Raw genomic sequence first — 16,817 nt, 5'->3', positions numbered from 1 at the left:
CATGCAGAGTGACAGGACATGCATTTTTACTAAAAGGGCATTTTTATTAATATGATAAGCTAGTTAATAAGTTAGCCGGTTCACCACCCAACTGTGAAGAACGATGATGGGGTGAACGCACCCCTGAAGACTGCTGGCCAGGAGGCCCCAGCTGACCTGCTTCTACGTCACACACTAGGTTAGAAACATTTGAGCCATAATGGGCCGACAGAGCTTCCTTTCTGATGCCTTCGGACCTGATCTGACCTTGTTATCTTGCGGAAGCCAAAAAGAAACCTAATGAAGCATCTAAAGAGGTGAGGAGGTATAGCAAACTAGTCGCAGTTGGGAGCTCATATAGGATGAAGCAACAGCAAACAGGTTTCTGCATGCTCCCTTACCACGAATCATATATTGGTAGAGATTCCCGTTTACCATTAGTACTGTGGATGTTGAGATAAAAATCATCAGGGCTGATTCAGAGGAGTGACATCAAATCAAGGAATTCTTTGCAGCAAAAAAACACAAACACAAAGCTCACATTGTTCCTGGCACATCATTTATAAGAGAAAAATATTTTATGACCTGCATAGTTACATCAAAATAAAGAAAAATATGTGACTGAGAAAACCAAGTAGAGTCTGGGGACAAGGTGGAGGGACACAGCCGGGAAGCTCCCTCCTACTGCCCCCCCCACCCCGAGAACGTGGATCAGCCATGCCACAGAGAAGCCTCAGGCTGCACCGGGACTAGATCTAGAAGTGGCTTATGCGGCTTCTGTTTTTTCCAGAAGTGGCAAGAGCCATGATGACAGGACTGAGTACACACCCTCCCTGATCCATCCCCAAGAGAGTGAAGCAAGGAGGATGGCTTCACACAACCCGATCCCATTAAATGAACTGAAAGTCATCGCCTGCTGAGGCACCGGGTGACAACCGCCGACAGACAAGTCACAGCAGCAGAGAACCACGCGAGCCACCGACACGCTCCGATGGCAGCACCAAGGGGAAGGCTTCGATCTCTGCCAAGGGGTTCGCTTGGCCTTTCGTGCGGCCCCCAGACAGCCCTCCTCCCGCTCACTAACACCACAACCAGCACTGCAGGGCCCGGAGAGAACCAGAGCCCACAGCGGACAGTTCACAAACTGCCGGACCCGATGGGGATGTCTGACCACATTGGGCTGTGGCCCGAAACCCACGGAGGCAGAAACGGACTGATCTCCCTAACCAGCTCAAGGGCTCCACGAGTGGAAAGGGCTGCCCCGTCTACTGTTAGCACATGAATGTTAACTCAACAAGGAGTTCCAACCAGCTTGGTTAGTTTAATTAGTTACAATTATAGACGTGACTGTCAAATGGCAAGACAAGGCCCCCGCTAAGTGCAGCCCACGTGCACGTGGGGACCGTGAGCCTCGGCACCTGCCTCCGACCACGGGCTGACCCAGCAGGGGTGCTGAGGCAGGGAGAGGCGGCCCAGAAAGGCACACTAAGACCGTCGTCAATGTTGAGTGCCCGCCACACTGTTATTTATGTTGATGACCGCGAGAAAGAGATAGAGCATCTCAGTTTATCTCAGTTTAAACTGATGTGAGACCAAGACAGAGCTCTGGATGGCAGTGGGCCCCTGAAACACCAACACGGGACAGCAGACAACGAGGAAGCCTTTCCAGCAACAAACCAGACACACACAGCAACACGGTAGCTGCCACTGCTTAATGTAAAATACAGCTTTTAGAGGTCACGAAGGTCTACAGGTAAAGCTGATTTTATAACTTAAATAAAACCACCAAAGTACCCCCAAAGCATCTTAAATGCTTCTATTAAAGTAAGTGACAACTGAGTGCTTCCAATCCTTACCCAGCCAAAGTTATTTTTGGTGGTCCTGGAAGAGTGGATCCCGAAGGGAAAGTAGACCCGTTGACTAGGGATGGGAAGGCTCCACTTTCAAGCTGCAGAAAGTCAAAGACAAGCATACTTTGAATTAGAACATGTTTCAAAAGTTCCGTCCAGTCAACCCCTAGGTCCAGACAAAAATGACTGGTTTTCTTCTGGAGGTTTAGGTCACAATGGCTTTACATCAGGCCCCACCACCATGACGGTTCTCCTCACCCTGGAGTGGGCTCCAGCCCAGGCTTCTCTGCAGCAGGGGGGGGCCCAGCCCATTGTGTCCCAGACCCTCACAGCCACGCGTGCCAGGGGGAGAAAGCCCTGCCTGTGTGGACTGGGGGCAGGAGGGTAAGGACGCAGGGCCCGGCCAGCCACGTAGCTGTTGGGCGCTGGTCACAGACCCTGGAACGGACAGCCTTTTCATTTTTATTACTATAAATTGTGAGTTAAATTCAGTCACAAACTTCTGTACTCTGAAACTGTTCTTTAATTATGATGACATTCTTGGTATAAGAGCCCTGGACATCTGAAGTCTCGTCAACCATTAGTGTCTCATCTCGTCAAAAAAAAATCTGTAGTCAGTTTCAACAAATCCAAAAGCCATGTCACAACCTCTGTCCCCTCCGTGTCCTTTGCTTTCCTGGCTCTTATTTATCTTTCTTTCTATTACTTGGTACCATGGTTCACAGACGATATTCCCAGGAAAAGGAAAGGGTAGCAAAGTCAGCAATGACCTTATTCTCTCCTTATGGGAAACTTGAAGAAATATAAAGTATTGCATAAATTTAGGTTTCGAGATGATTTGTATATATCACGCTTCAATACCCTATCCGTGTCCCTTCCTCCCCTGAACATTTGAAATTTAAAAGTAAGCTTTATATAGAAAGTACAGTCTTGGGGGATGCCTGGCCTGCTCAGCCGGAAGAGCATGTGACTCTTAATCTCAGGGTTGTGAGTTTGAGCCCCACGTTGGGTGTAGAGATTTCTTAAATAAGTAAAACTTTTTTTTAAAACAAGTACAGTCTTGGAAAAAAAAACATTTTATTCATTCTATTCATTTTCTCTCTTCCGCCTCTTCTTGTGTGTCATCACTGCCTGTGGGGCTTGAAGATCCTAAGAAGCCACCCTGGGTCCACGCCCTTGAGCACAAAGCCCCGTCCCTCCAGGGAGCCTCACCCCAAGAGTCCCTCTCTTCCATCTGGGGCTCTGCCCTTCTCACTCAATTTACAGGAGGGAAGTGTTGACAAGTTACTGAAACCGTCTCTTTCCTGTCACCCAGACACCTGTCAGGCCCATGTCCCCATTGGTGGTCCAAAGTTTGGCATTCTTTTGGAGAAAGGATTTCATAGTTCTCAGGATTGAGGCAATCCTTCGCATAAACCGGGGTACAATTTCTCCTTTCTCCCTTGCTTATTTAGCCCCAAAGTAAAGCAGAAAAAAAAGAGATGGCTTTAGTACGGCATAGGTAGTTAATCTAGAGCCACTTTATGCTGGAACCCATGACCTTCTTCAGCAAAGGCTGACCACATAGGAGCAAAGACGTAAACTCTCAGGCAGGCTTCTCAGTCACATCACCTGGGATCTTGCTAAAACGCAGACTCTGGATCAGTGAGTCTGGGGCAGGGCCTGAGGTCCTGCATTTCTATCAAGTTCCCAGATGATGCCCAGGCTCCTAGTCCATGCACCACACTGTGAGTAGTAAAGTGCTTAAAAAATATACAGAATTTGGGGGCACCTGGCTGGCTCAGCCAGTGGAGCATGCGACTCTTGATCTCATGGTTGTGAGTTCAAGTCCACGTTGGGTGTAGAGATTACTTAAAATCTCCCCTTTAAAAATACTTATACAGAATTGGGAGTTTGGCAAGGAAGCAGCAAATGCATGGCTGAAGGGATTGCCTCAAGGTCCACCCTGGATAAGAAGTCAGGGGCAGCCAACTTGGGGATAAGAATAACACAGCCAAGAAAAGATGGGGAGGAGGTGGAGAGAAAGGAGGTTGTGGTCCAAAGGGGCACTTCTAGTGCACAACCTTAGCGGTGGGAGAGCAAGTCCAAAGTGTGCCTTCCCGGTTGGGGCTGACCCAGTGGGGAAAGGTCGGCCGGAGGAGTGGAGGGCAGCCAGGAGGCCGGAGGCTTGTGTGCAGGATCCATGAGACTCGGCCTCAGATGCTCCTGGGACCACAGCTCAGGATCTCCTGCACGATCAATACTCTCTCCCCGTCCTGGCTAACAGATCATTTGAGAAATACTTATTTACTCACTCGACCAAACGTCTGTTTATGCCCACTGCCTCACCCATCTCCTCTGGTCTCAAGGCCTTAAATGCCATCTACACCCTGGTGACTTCGTCCCTCCAGCCCAGACCTTCCTCACACCGACCTCGAGGCCCGCATGTCCCACTCCCGCATACCCTCGTCATTTGGCTGTCTCAGACGACTAGGGAACTAACTCCGAGTCTCCCTCACAAACTGTGCACCACCCTAGCTCTCTTGATGGAAACACCATCTTTCCATTTGTTCCGGCCGAAAACCTTGGGGCATCCCACATCCAGCCCGTCATAAGCCATGTTGTCAGCCTGCAGGGGATCCGGACAAGCCGTTTCTGCCCCCCCCGCCCCCCCACCCCCCCCCGGTCTGAGCCGCCATCTCTCCCCTGGCACTATGGGTAGGTTCCCCTGCGCCCACCTGGCCCCCTCCTTCCCCAGCCCTGTGCTTCCTCATCTTCCATTTCCTTCTGCTACCTTCCTCTTGCTCACTCCGTCCCCTCCCCTCTGGCCTCCTCCTTGCTGTCTTGACAGCAGGCTGACCCTGTGTTCTGCTGTTCTGCTTGCCTGGAATGTTCTCCCATGTGATAGTCACACAGCTCACCGTCTCCTCTCAAGATTTGCCTCAACTGTCACCTTCTCAACGGAGCCAACTGACTGGCATCCTGCCTTCCTCCCCACGGAACCTCTGTACCCTATGCCCATCCTCTGCTCTCCTAGCATACAATATAGTTTATTTACTAGATTTGCCTGTATTGTCTGTCTCCCACACTAAAATGTAAGCTGCAGGGGGCAGAGTCACATGTTTCCTTTTGCTTTTGTTTGGGGGATCACTGATGTGGTCCAAGTGCTCAGACCAGCGCCGGCCCTACTGAATGAAAGTCACTCTGTGTGACTGTCCTATACATGCCAGGCTTCATTCCAGGTCTCAGTTCACAGAGACAAACTAGACTCACAAGATCTCTACTCCTGTGAACCTGGCGTACCTGTGGGTAGACACAGACAAATGAACAAACCAAAAGACGCAAGACCAGGATAGTGCCGGGCAGAGAATCAGGTGCTGTGACAGTGACTGTCAACCCCAGGGAGTCTTGAAAGGCTCTTCTGGGGCGGTGACATTTTATATCAAGACTTAGAGAAAAGAACACATTTGTCTTATATTTAGTATATGCATATTATGGTGCAATCATAACAGCATTTTAAACTCAAAAAAGGATTTCCATTCCACCAAGGAAGGTGAGGAATGTTCCACACCAAATGGGTGGTGTGTCCTGGTGGATGGACAGCAGGGCCACAAAGGACAAGTTCAGCAAATGGGGCAGAAGGATGGTCTGGAGGCTGTAGGAGAGGGCAAGCAAGACAGCCCTACAGGGCTGGCCCAGAACCGTGTCTTGAACCCATGCCATTCCCTCCCGACCCCCAGTGTCTGACACAGCGCTGGAGGCACTGAATACTTATAAAAGCTTTCACTGTTGATTTGAAAAAAAAAAAAAAAGAAGATAAATTTTGTTTCCTGAGTAGTTCCAACTTCAACAATTGAAATTTTAAGAGAAAATAGTGCCCAATTGTATTTTTTTTTTTATTAAAACAATGACTCACTTGTTGTGTAATGAGATTTAATTTTGCTGGTACTGGCAAAAATCTTCCTACTAAAGTAGTCATTGGTTTAGGGACATCTGTAAGGAAGACAATTAAAATTAATTGATAACATATATTGTTCCTTTTCTACTTGCACATGGACAAAGTACAAAAATGATCATGGATTTATCATGTGCAAATTCATTTAAACTTATCTTGATCCTATTTGTTTTTTTATCCTGTAAAACCTTTTGAGTCAATGTATTATTATTATTTTTAATTATTATACCCTTTTTCTTGGTCCTAAAGCTGCTTAACTTAAGCTTCCAGGGATAGTCTACTATACTGTAAACAAAACAAAACGAAACAAAACAAAACTGTTGCTAGTGCCCAGGCTCCCAAGCTGTGGCTATGTGCCAAGGTGCCTTCAGGCGCCACAGCAAACCCACCAGGCAGTCCCTGGATATGTCACACTTTCAAGGAAAGCACAGCGACATCTGTTGGACACCACGTGAACTACTTTCGATTTATGTGTATTCTTTTTTTCCAAATGGTTACTAACTTGCTAGGATATAAATACTTATTAGGCTGTTTGGACCAAACTATTTAACTACTGGAACTGATCGGTATTTCTTTGGTCTAAGGGTGCTGTGAAAAACATTCCTGAGCCACCACAGGCCTTGCAAACCTCAGTGCTCATAAGTAAAGGCAGAGGGAGAAATGTGTCTTAGTGTCTTGAATCACCTACCAGCTAAACACATTTCCTGCTCCGGGTTTATGCATCCTTTGAGTGATGTTACCTTGAGTCTTTGGTAACAGGATGCATTTCTCTTATGCTGGTATTTCACAGGTACATGGTGAGGGGGTTATGAATATATGACAAGGAAGTAGATTTGGAGAACATTATATAAACCCTTTCCTTTCGTGGACCTAAAGGCATTAGGATTTTGTCATGTTCCAGAAGGAAGGGAATTAGGAAAGAAGCTCTCCCTGCTTGTGCAGAGGATCAGATACCGCTCTGACCTACAGGAAATGGAGCCAGATGATCGGTGGTGGGTATGGACAAAGGGCTTCTGGAAGACAAAACTCCAGCCCCGATTCCGTATCACAGAAAAGCAATGTCTTAAAGGCATTTTATCTGTCCCTAAATAAAGAGACTATCAGGATGGAATAGGAGTTACAATGTTTCTTTTAGCCCTGAACTCTGAAGTACCACTGAAATGACATCTGTATTTAATACTGATCTAAATTATTGGCAAGTACAGCATGGGGAACAGAAGTCAATAACATTGTATCAACTTTGTGTAGCAACAGATGGTAACTAGACTTACTATGTCGATCAGTTCCCAATGTATACAAACCTCAAATCACTGTTGTGCAAATGAAACTAATATAATGTGGTAGATTAATTATACTTCAACAAAAAAATAAAACAAAAATAAATAAATCATTGGCAAGTCCAGCAAAACATCTGATAATTAAAATATTCTGATTAACTCAAGATTTAGAATAACATGATTATGTATATAATCCACATAGAGATGCCTAGTTTTCAAGAATTAGGGTCTAACTTTTGTAAACACAATCCTAAAACTATGTCATTATTCTATCTTTAATCATTTATAAGTAATTTAAGGATAATTAAGTACTTATAGGTCATTTATTATTATTATGCCAGTTTAAAGATGTTTCTGAGAGAATGGCAGAGAAAAATCAGCATTTGATATATTTCAAAACTCATGTTGATTAAAGCATAGTCATAGTTCTCACTGATTACATGAAAATGCTTCCATTAAAATGTATACAGTCTAAACCACACCTGAACTGTCAACCCCGACCCAGTCTGGGAAAGGCTGATGTTTCAACCCAGCCCCCTCTTGGCACACCCACTTGCTGGTAGCAGCAATGGCCTGTTAGGATCACAAGCTCTCTGCAGCTAGCCCAAGCGGAGGGTAACTCTCCAAAAACACAATGTACGTAAGTTAGTCTATAAAGATTTTTGTTTCTATTCTTAGTTCACTCATAAGGGCTAATAGGTTTGCCAAATTGCCTATTTAATAACCTAACTGCCTATTTTACTTTTACTCTATATACAAAGCCAAACATATTCACTTACCAACTTACATATATGACATAATTTTTTTATTATTGTACTCTGTACCTGACTGTAGATAATTATTTTGGTCTTGATACTGAGGAACCAAATGAAGTGCTTTTAGTTCTCTTGTGCCAGAATTGTCTATACACAGCATTTGTGTACCCCCTTTCAACTGACATATCACCTAAAATGAAAAATAATGATCAGGTTTCATTTGTAAAAGATATCCAGTAATATGAACCTAAATCAACTTAAATCTGAGAAAGTAACTTTAATCCAGAATTTCAGTTTTAATGGAAAATGACAAGCTAAAGATCTGTTCTTGATTTCTTACGCTACAATCCCTCAGTGTTTTGTGAGATGTGCTCCGTGTGTGAGTGCAAGTTCCTGCTCATGCCTTCCTCCACAGGTGTCTGCCCATGGAGGTTTAGGGTAAGGATCAGGTGACTATGCACCGAGCTTCCTTCCCCATCCTTACACTCCACTGTCTGCGTGAATGAAGAGTGTGGTGATCTGCCCAACCCCAGCCCCATTAGATCCAGTTAACTGTAAGAAAGACTTCATCCCCGACTTCATCTCTGGAGCTGATCAGATACTTAGAATAATCTTATATTTTATGAGTTATTCTATCCTGCTACACACACATACTATTATTTTACATGTGGGTTGTTTTTTTTGAAATGTCCATTTATTTTATTTCCTACAAGTACAGTTCAGAAAGGTTAATCCAAGAACTAGAAGATTCTAAGAAGCCATGTCAGTCTTCTTGGGCCTGACTGGCAATCTCAGATCACCTCGTTGGATTCTGACCATAAATGATTCCTCAGTGAGCCAGGTGAGTCTGTCAGTCAAAGACACAAGTCAAGCAAAGCATAGATGGATGGAGCCCCTCACTGCCTCAGTCCCGTCCAGGGCAATGCAGCATGAATGTGAAGGCAAGAAAAATCATGGTTTCTGCCCACACACAGCTTTTAATTCTGATGGTAAAACCACAGATACCCAGAGAAGCTGTGGTTTCTGACTTTAGGTTGCCTTTGGGTTTCCCAGACAGGAAACCCCAAATAAGCACAAAGGATCGATGTTAGCAGAATAACACCCGCAGAGCCTATGTTAACAAAGTGCTGATCACTGGGTCAAACCTTTACATCACCCTGACATTGGATAAGAGGCCAGTATTCATGTTTGGTTGGAATTTTATTTGTATTCAGAGGACAAAGTTATAGCCCCCCCCACACACACACACAGAGGTGCACAAAACGGATAAAGAGTGGGTTCTCCTGGGCTCTGCTGTGCCCTGCCCCCCAGGACCTCGTGCATGCTACTCAGTAGTCTGGTGTAACTAGAAGAGTTCCTACCCTGCTCACCTGGTCCAGGCATCCTGCACAAGCTCAGCTCTCAGAACCCACGTGCCTGAGCAGGACCACAGACAGGCAGGCAGATACTGGTGTATGCCATAGGTAAGCCAAAGTTCATGATGAGCTCATTTTCCAGTTATTTCCTAGTTAAAGTATGTGCCTTAGAGCTTAGGCCACCTTTCTTGGAATAAAGAACTGCCAGGGAAAAGGCAGTCTCTGGTTCTTTGGACTATTTGCTAGAACAGTTGGGGCTCGATTCTCTGGCTCTCTTCCCTCCCTGTCCTCACCACACTCAGAACTGGAGTCCCAGATGCACCACTTACAAGCAGACCATGTATGACTCTCTCTCTTTTCTCATGCATGAAATGTAGATAAAAATATGCCTAGCCTACAGCAGTCACAGGAGGATTAAATGAAAGTACGAACATGTCAAACTATCACATGAACCACACATGTTATGAACTATGTCATGCGAGTGTCACTTGCTATTATTAGGAATTTGGAAGTATTAGGTATTTGAATTTGGTATTATTAGGAAGGGAAAGAGCCACAGAAGCAGAGCTCCCTCTACCCGCCCCACCTGCCAAACCACACAGCTCTGCAGGCTGCCCCAGCCCTGGGCCCACCCCAGGTCTGCACTGCCCAAGGGGACTTGCGCTTACCCTCCTTAGCAAGGACAGCAATGTCCTCATCTTTGTTTGGTTTGCTAAGACCCAGGAAATGGTAATCTCAGACGTGAACAGAGCATTAGAGAGGTTCTCACTACGTCCCTCTTTTGATAGATGAGGCAACCAAAAATGTGGATTCAACAAGTAAAAAGAGTGGGGCGCCTGGGTGGCTCGGTCGTTAAGCGTCTGCCTTCGGCTCAGGTCATGATCCCAGGGTCCTGGGATCGAGTCCCGCATCGGGCTCCCTGCTCTTCGGGAAGCCTGCTTCTCCCTCTCCCACTCCCCCTGCTTATGTTCCCTCTCTCGCTGTGTCTCTCTCTGTCAAATAAATAAAATCTTTAAAAAAAAAAAGAAGAATGAAAAACAGTGACTGAAATCAACGATTCCTATTGAATTAGCAATGATCAGAATCAAACATTTAAGATAATGTCAGACACATTTCCTTTGGCATCATTACCATTGGGTTAGAGTCTTTTTTGTGAGAGTGGTCAGAGGCGTCCTCTGCTTCTTGTGATGAGGGAAACTTGCAACAGGATTCTGGACCAAGAGGGTTCTGAAAAGTTGCTTCCTCGGGATTGTTACTTATAACTGTACCACCTGCCTCCTTTATTTCCACCTAAAAAAAGCAATTGTTATTTTAGAAACCACACTGTGGACACTGGGTTTCACAGTTGCATTCTATAGAAAATTCTCTGTAGAAGTTATGTTTTAAGTAAAGAGCCCCCTTACCTTTACTTCTCTCCCTCACTATCATTTTCCCTATGGTGGGCAACAAGGAGGGGTGATAAGTCATCTGATCAGCCTCGCTGGGGAGGAAGGACCCTGAGGACCAAAACCATCTGCCCACAAAGTATGGAGGTGTGATTTCAATGTGGTGCTCATGCTGTTTCAAACACATGGCATAAGGAACTGAGAAGATGCCCCCACTGGCCCGGTGCCCCTCGAGGGGCTCAACAGCCCCCCCACTCTACAGGGGCTGGCAGCCTTGGGGGTGCCTTCCTTAAAATGGCCTCAGATACTGACCCTTTCTCACCGTTCTTAGAGCATGCTCATTAAGTTGTATGAAATATTCCAGTTGATTTGGTTTTTTCTCAAGAAGCCTCCAACCCTTGCTGACGTATCAGATGTAATATTGACCATGTATTTACAGCAAAACTCCTAATTACATAATAGCACTCTCCTGACTGCGCAGCAGGACGGTAAGTGAGGGCACAGGGAGTGGCCAGCGTCGTCTCTAAGCCATCTTCTGCAACATCTGCCATCTCAGGGACACATAGCAAGATCACCAGAGAGAGGGCGAAATGCCAACGGTACTACTGAAAACCAACGGAATTTAAAAACTAAAAAGACTCAATGGTTAAAATTAAGATTCAAGTGTTCCCAAATCGTGAGGATCCTTTCTAAAATTTGCTAATGTGAGGAGGACTGGGATGGCATCGGCCGCGCCCTCCTGAACATTCACCTGTCCAGAGTGCCCATTGCAGAATACAGGGGAGCCTCCCCAAAGGCCAGGAGGCAGGTCCTAGAGTCTCTCCAAGAAGACGGTGATTCTAGGGTAACATTCTGAAGACCTCATATAAAATCACAGCACAGATAATGATCTTTCTAGGTGTGGCTGTGGATGCAAACTTGGAGATGTCGAACGGTGAAATCAGTGACCCACACGGATAAAAATTCCTGGCAGATTCCTTAGCACAGCAGACTGGTATGAAGGTATAAATCTTTAAAAAGAGGAAGGTTTAGCTGTATTTCAAGTTATGGCTTTATTTTGATAATTCACATTTGATAGAAAATTTTAAATTTTCTTCTGCTTTCTGCTTTGAGGAACTTGCCAGGCAGGTAGGTGCCATCAGAGTTTAGATTTAATTTACCACCTGTAATTAACAAGTACTTATACAGTAAATGTATCAACTCCTCAGCCACATGCAACTATGATCTGAACTACTTATACTCAGTAAAGTCCCAGTTTTACTGAAGAGATATAAAGAAAGGTCAATGTGGGAATGAATTTCTAGAAAAAGGAAATTAGCAATTCATCCTCAGTATTTGCTAAAAAAAAAAATCCCATTCTGTTTAAATGATAAACATGTTCATACTGTATCTTTTTCATTTTACTAGTTAACTAGGAAATAGGAAATAAATTTTTTTTAAAAAGCAAAGAAATATCATCCAAATAGCCTCTCCTTTATTTTGTCAAACCTACATTTTGTTAAAACTGGATTACATTAAAAGGGAATTTATGATTTTGACATGAGCTAGTTCCATTCCTGTTCTGGTGAATTCTCACTGATTCCACTTTGTACAGGAACGTAGCCGGACTAGAGGCCTAACAGGCAAAAGGTGCCAGGAACCCAAGTTTGGTCTGGAAGCAAAATGGAGTGGCTGACATTTCAAGCCAACTGAACAAGATTCAAGGAAGACCTCTACCGTAGGTGAAGGCTGTTAGGACTTGGGTGAGCTCTAGGGTTCCTCTATGTAAGCTGAGAGGGTGGTGGAAGCCCAGCCTCTCCTCCCCATCTTTCCTTAACACTAAGGAGCAGTGACTGCACTGAGGGAAAACCAGAAAGGCAGACATCCAAGTCCCTGCCTCTACGGCTCATGATACAGGCAGTCAGGCTACAGTCGTCCCAACACCAACTCCGGAGAGCTCCCAGACGCTTCACTTGTAACTTACTACCGTGATTTAATGGCTGAGTGAGCGAGTTTTTCAAACTAGATCCTCTTAGGGGGCCAGTACCCATTTCTTTGGGATCCTTTGTTTCCTTTAAAAATTGATTTGTTTCGTTTTGGCAAGAACAAAGCAGAAAATCACCAGTGGTGACAGCAAAAGAGGGTAGTTAGCAGAGAATTAGCAGGAATTAGTGTAGACTGATTTATATTACATATGCTTGAGGAACAATGCTGTATTAGCAGAGAGAAGCTCTCACATCTTGATTTCATGATTACATGAAAACCATCACACTGCACTTTCTCCCCAGACGCTAGTGCCTCTAACAAACAGGGCTTCTTTCCTAAAGCCAGTGAGGGACAGCAAGAGGGGCCGCACACTTCCCCGCTCTTGCCCTCTTCTGCTGTATGCTCTCTGCAGCCTTAGGCCACTTTGAACCAGTGCCCAGGGGGCTTACAGAGGGAGATGCTCAGTTGGAACCAGTGAATCCAACCGGGGATGCTAGTGACCCCGGGAAAATGCTTGTGAGGGAAAACTTGGCCGGGGCCAGTGGTCTCACTTCTCTATTTCCGAGGGGGTGGCGGAGGTCCCGCGCCCGTTCCCCACATGGATCTTACTGGAATCACCCGGACACCGGGGTGGGCGGCTCCTTCCCTGGCCCAGGCGCCCAGGGGCACGACAGCAGGACTCCTGTGCGGCGCCAGCAGGGAGGACAGGAAGTGCACGTTGTAGGCCTGCGGCTGCGGGGCAACAGGCAGCGCGGGGTCCTCCAGGGGGCTGAGCTCGGGGAGACTGGGGTACTCCCGGAGCATCTCCTCATCGTCGTTGTCGTCCACCACGAGCTCCACTTTGACTTGACTCTCACAGTCCACGTGAAGCGGGGGGTTGAACGCGTGCAGGAGGGGCTCCTTGGGGTCCGCGGAGCTCAGATACGCGTCTTTAAACACGTGGAACTCGTCCTCCTCGTGCTTCACCACCACGGGGGTTTTCAGGGTAAGGTTTTCAGGAAAAAACGGACTCTCTGCACTGAAAAGGTCTGTCACGATCTCCTCCTCGGGACTGGACATCCCGCCAAGCAGAGGGGCCTCTTCCATGTCCACTGAGGGGACCTCGGGCCGGGCATCGCCACGCACCCCTCGCTACGCGGATTCCGGCCGGGAGCCGAGCACCTGCAATGACGTGGCCAGGTGAGGCGGGCACGGCTCCGCCCCGCCCGGGCTCCCCAGCGGGTCCTCCGCACCAGAGGGGCCGACCGGGGCGGGGGTCCTCCGTTCCCGAGGGGCCGACTGGGAAGGGGTCCCTCCGCGCCCGAGGGGCCGACCGGGGGGGGGGGTCCCTCCGCTCCCCAGGGGCCGACCGGGGCGGGGTTCCCTCCGTTCCCGAGAGGCCGACGGGGAAGGGGTCCCTCCGCGCCCGAGGGGCCGACCGGGGGGGGGGGTCCCTTCGCTCCCTAGGGGTCGACCGGGGCGGGGGTCCCTCCGTTCCCGAGGGGATGACCCGGTCTGGGGTCCCGCCGCCCCCGAGGGGCCGACCGGGGGCCCACTGTCCCCCTCCCCGCCTGCAGACCCCTAGGCCCGGCCGAGGGACAGCGGGCAGACCCGACGGCGGCCGGAGGGGCGCGGGGTCAGGCCTCCTCCGGGGAACACACCTGGGGCCGCCGCGGCTGCCGCTGCCGGAGCGCGGAGCGAGGATGCCGGGCTGGGCGAGCCGGCCCCTCACGTGCCGGCGGCCGTTGGCGGTTAGGGGCGGAGCTCACGCGGGCGGGGCACCGATGGGCGGAGCCGAACCGGGGGAGGGGCGTGGGCGGGGCTCGCGGAGAGCAAGGCGGCCCGGGCGGGGGCGGGCTGTTGCGGGAAGGAGGGCCAGAAAGGGCGCTCCCAGGGTCCTCAGCTCCAGGCTCACATGGGGAAACTGAGGCCCCCAGACCAGTCTGACTTCTTCAGATCAAAATTAGGGTAGATTCTTTTCTTTCGCTGGATAATAAACTCGATACTGAAATATTTAAACATTACAGATAGAGCCGAAGTTCCCTTAAGGACCATGCCATCCCCAGTCGTGCTGCCTGCTAAAGGGGACATTTAAGTCAGCTGTGTGTCCTTCCAGCCTTTGCAGGGCCTCACATACAGCTGCATGCGTAGGTGGCCTTACTCTGGGTTTATGGCTGAAACATAATCACATCACAGTTGAAGTCAGTTGAGTTCAGGGCAGGACTGAGAATGCGGTTGATATAAACTGAAAAGCCCTCATTAAAAAAATAAAATCTGACTAGCTTGAGTAGCCTGAGCAAGCACATCAACCCACAAGACCGTACCATTTACACATTTTTACAGAGCTGCTCCCATGCATCAGATGTGCACAGCCACCTGGGTGACTCACAAACTGGCCAGACTCGAAGGCCCAGGACCTCTCCAACACTCCTAGATGCTCTTCCAGCCCTGCTGGATCAGCCAAAGCCAGCTGCTCGTGAGTCAGGCCTCCCCTCAAATCGGCCGCCTTTCTCAGCCAGCTACCTCTGCCCACACGTGATCCTCTCATCTGCCTTGGACACTGAGGATCCTTTGAATGGTTGTCTTGATTCTGTCCTCCTCCCACTGGATTTGATCACCACCGCCAAAGCCTGATGCTGTCCCCGCTGTACTGAGCTTAGCACACAGTAGGCGCTCAATGAAGACTATTGAGAAAACTGAATTCATGCGTTTGTTTAACAGATACTTGATTCGTACCTACTATGTGTCAGACACCGTTCCGGGCATGGGAGCAGGGAGAGAATGCATAAACGTAGAGTGGAAACCCATAGCCCAACTCAGCAGCTGCCCCTGTCAGCCAGGTCAGTGAATCTTGTCATGTCCACTCTGCCCAGGCCGGGCCATCTGTGCAAGCCTCCTGCGGTCTCTCTCCTTTGTCTCCAGCGCCTGGGCTTCATCCCTGACTTCTAACCTCTTTATTCATATAACAAAAGAGCCAGAAACAAAGGCTGGGATTAATGTTTTATTAATGATAACATTCATACTACAGTTCCCAGATTTACATCCAAAAGAGCATCTTGTATTTACATGCAATGGACAGCCCAAGATAACAAATTCAAACCACAGCTCTTTTAAGACTATGGCTTATTCCAAATTAAATTAAATACATAATACTCTTCCCTCCTCCTTTCAACATGTACAATAAAAACCCACTCTTCCTTCTTTTAGGAAATATAAAATTGCATTGATAACTGCACTGGTTAACAATTAATTACATTTGAAATATTTAAACCTGAGAGACGAGCCCAAACGTGTTTGAGTGCTACACGGCAACATTGGAATTCACATGGGAATGCTAAGGTCAGTGGTCGATAGCAGAGGGCTGGGGTGGCTCTGGTAGTGACTGATGCCTGCTCTGACTGGAAGCCACGCCGGGCCAGGGCAGAGTGGGCCATTTCCCCCCACACCTCCTCCACTATGAACCATGGATGAATGGGGGGCGGGGGTTGTTACTGTACTTGTTGGTTTTCACTTTAGTTTTTTGTGTGTTTTCATTTCTTCTTGCTTTTAAGAGAAAAAAAAATCTTTGGCCCATTTAGGTGGGATTTTTACATTATCACATATACATATATAAAATATGGAGGTGCGCTGCGGCAGGCGCCCGTCTCCTCCAACAGCCCCGCCTGGTAATCGCCGGAGTGCACAGCTCTCACAGAGGCAGGCCCCACCAGAACAGAGTGGTCAGAAGAATAAATACACAGTTTTAAAAATGGACAGCTAAGCTGGTCATTATGGCCCGGAGGCAGTGGGTCTTTCTCGTTCCGTGATCCTTTATTTTTACATTAAATACTGAAGACGATTCAGTGCATAATTGCTTTTTGGTCGGTCAGACGCTTTCAGATAAAGGCACACCCATCTGAAGGGCAGGCTGTGTTAAACCTAGCACCTGTCACCTGCGACATTTTCGTCCGTCACCAAGATGACGTGGCCTGCCGTTTCCATCTCCCTCCATCTCCTCTGGAAAGGAGAGTGGTTCTCTCTTGCCAAGTGGGACTCAAAAGCACTCTTGGAGCTGACTGGCGCTGCACTCTCCTGACCATTTTGAGGCTATTCTTCCTGTTTCTCAAGCTTTATTCCTTTGTCAGCGGTAAATGTCATGCCCTCCCTTGCTGTCAGCTTGGGTAAGGGGTGCTCCGGAGCCATGGCTTATACTTTCTTCTTCAGTGACTGCTCCAGACACCTCACACTTGACCATGACATCCCTTGCTCCCCATTTCTCTCTCTCTCTCTCTCTCTCTCTCTCTCTCTCTCTCACACACACACACACACACACACACACACACACACACACACACACAC

At 47.8% G+C, this 16,817-nt stretch overlaps 1 protein-coding gene across 1 annotated transcript in view; it reads right to left on the bottom strand.

Moving 5' to 3' along the window:
• TESMIN (testis expressed metallothionein like protein) overlaps positions 1 to 13,587 on the bottom strand; it is a 36,639-nt gene extending 23,052 nt beyond the window's left edge. The window contains exons 1-5 of the mRNA XM_021685151.1: positions 13,110 to 13,587; positions 10,282 to 10,440; positions 7,865 to 7,985; positions 5,725 to 5,801; positions 1,836 to 1,927 (exon numbers count right to left, since the gene is read on the bottom strand). Coding sequence (XP_021540826.1) covers positions 1,836 to 1,927; positions 5,725 to 5,801; positions 7,865 to 7,985; positions 10,282 to 10,440; positions 13,110 to 13,586 — 926 coding nt within the window. The 5' untranslated portion in view covers position 13,587. The remainder of the gene's footprint in view (positions 1 to 1,835; positions 1,928 to 5,724; positions 5,802 to 7,864; positions 7,986 to 10,281; positions 10,441 to 13,109) is intronic.
• Between the last annotated feature and the right edge of the window lie 3,230 nt (positions 13,588 to 16,817).

This window comes from Neomonachus schauinslandi, chromosome 11 (assembly GCF_002201575.2).
Source record: "Neomonachus schauinslandi chromosome 11, ASM220157v2, whole genome shotgun sequence".
NCBI lineage: Eukaryota > Metazoa > Chordata > Mammalia > Carnivora > Phocidae > Neomonachus > Neomonachus schauinslandi.
The sequence above is the reverse complement of the archived record's forward strand: the minus strand, read 5'-3'. Positions and strand labels throughout refer to the sequence as shown.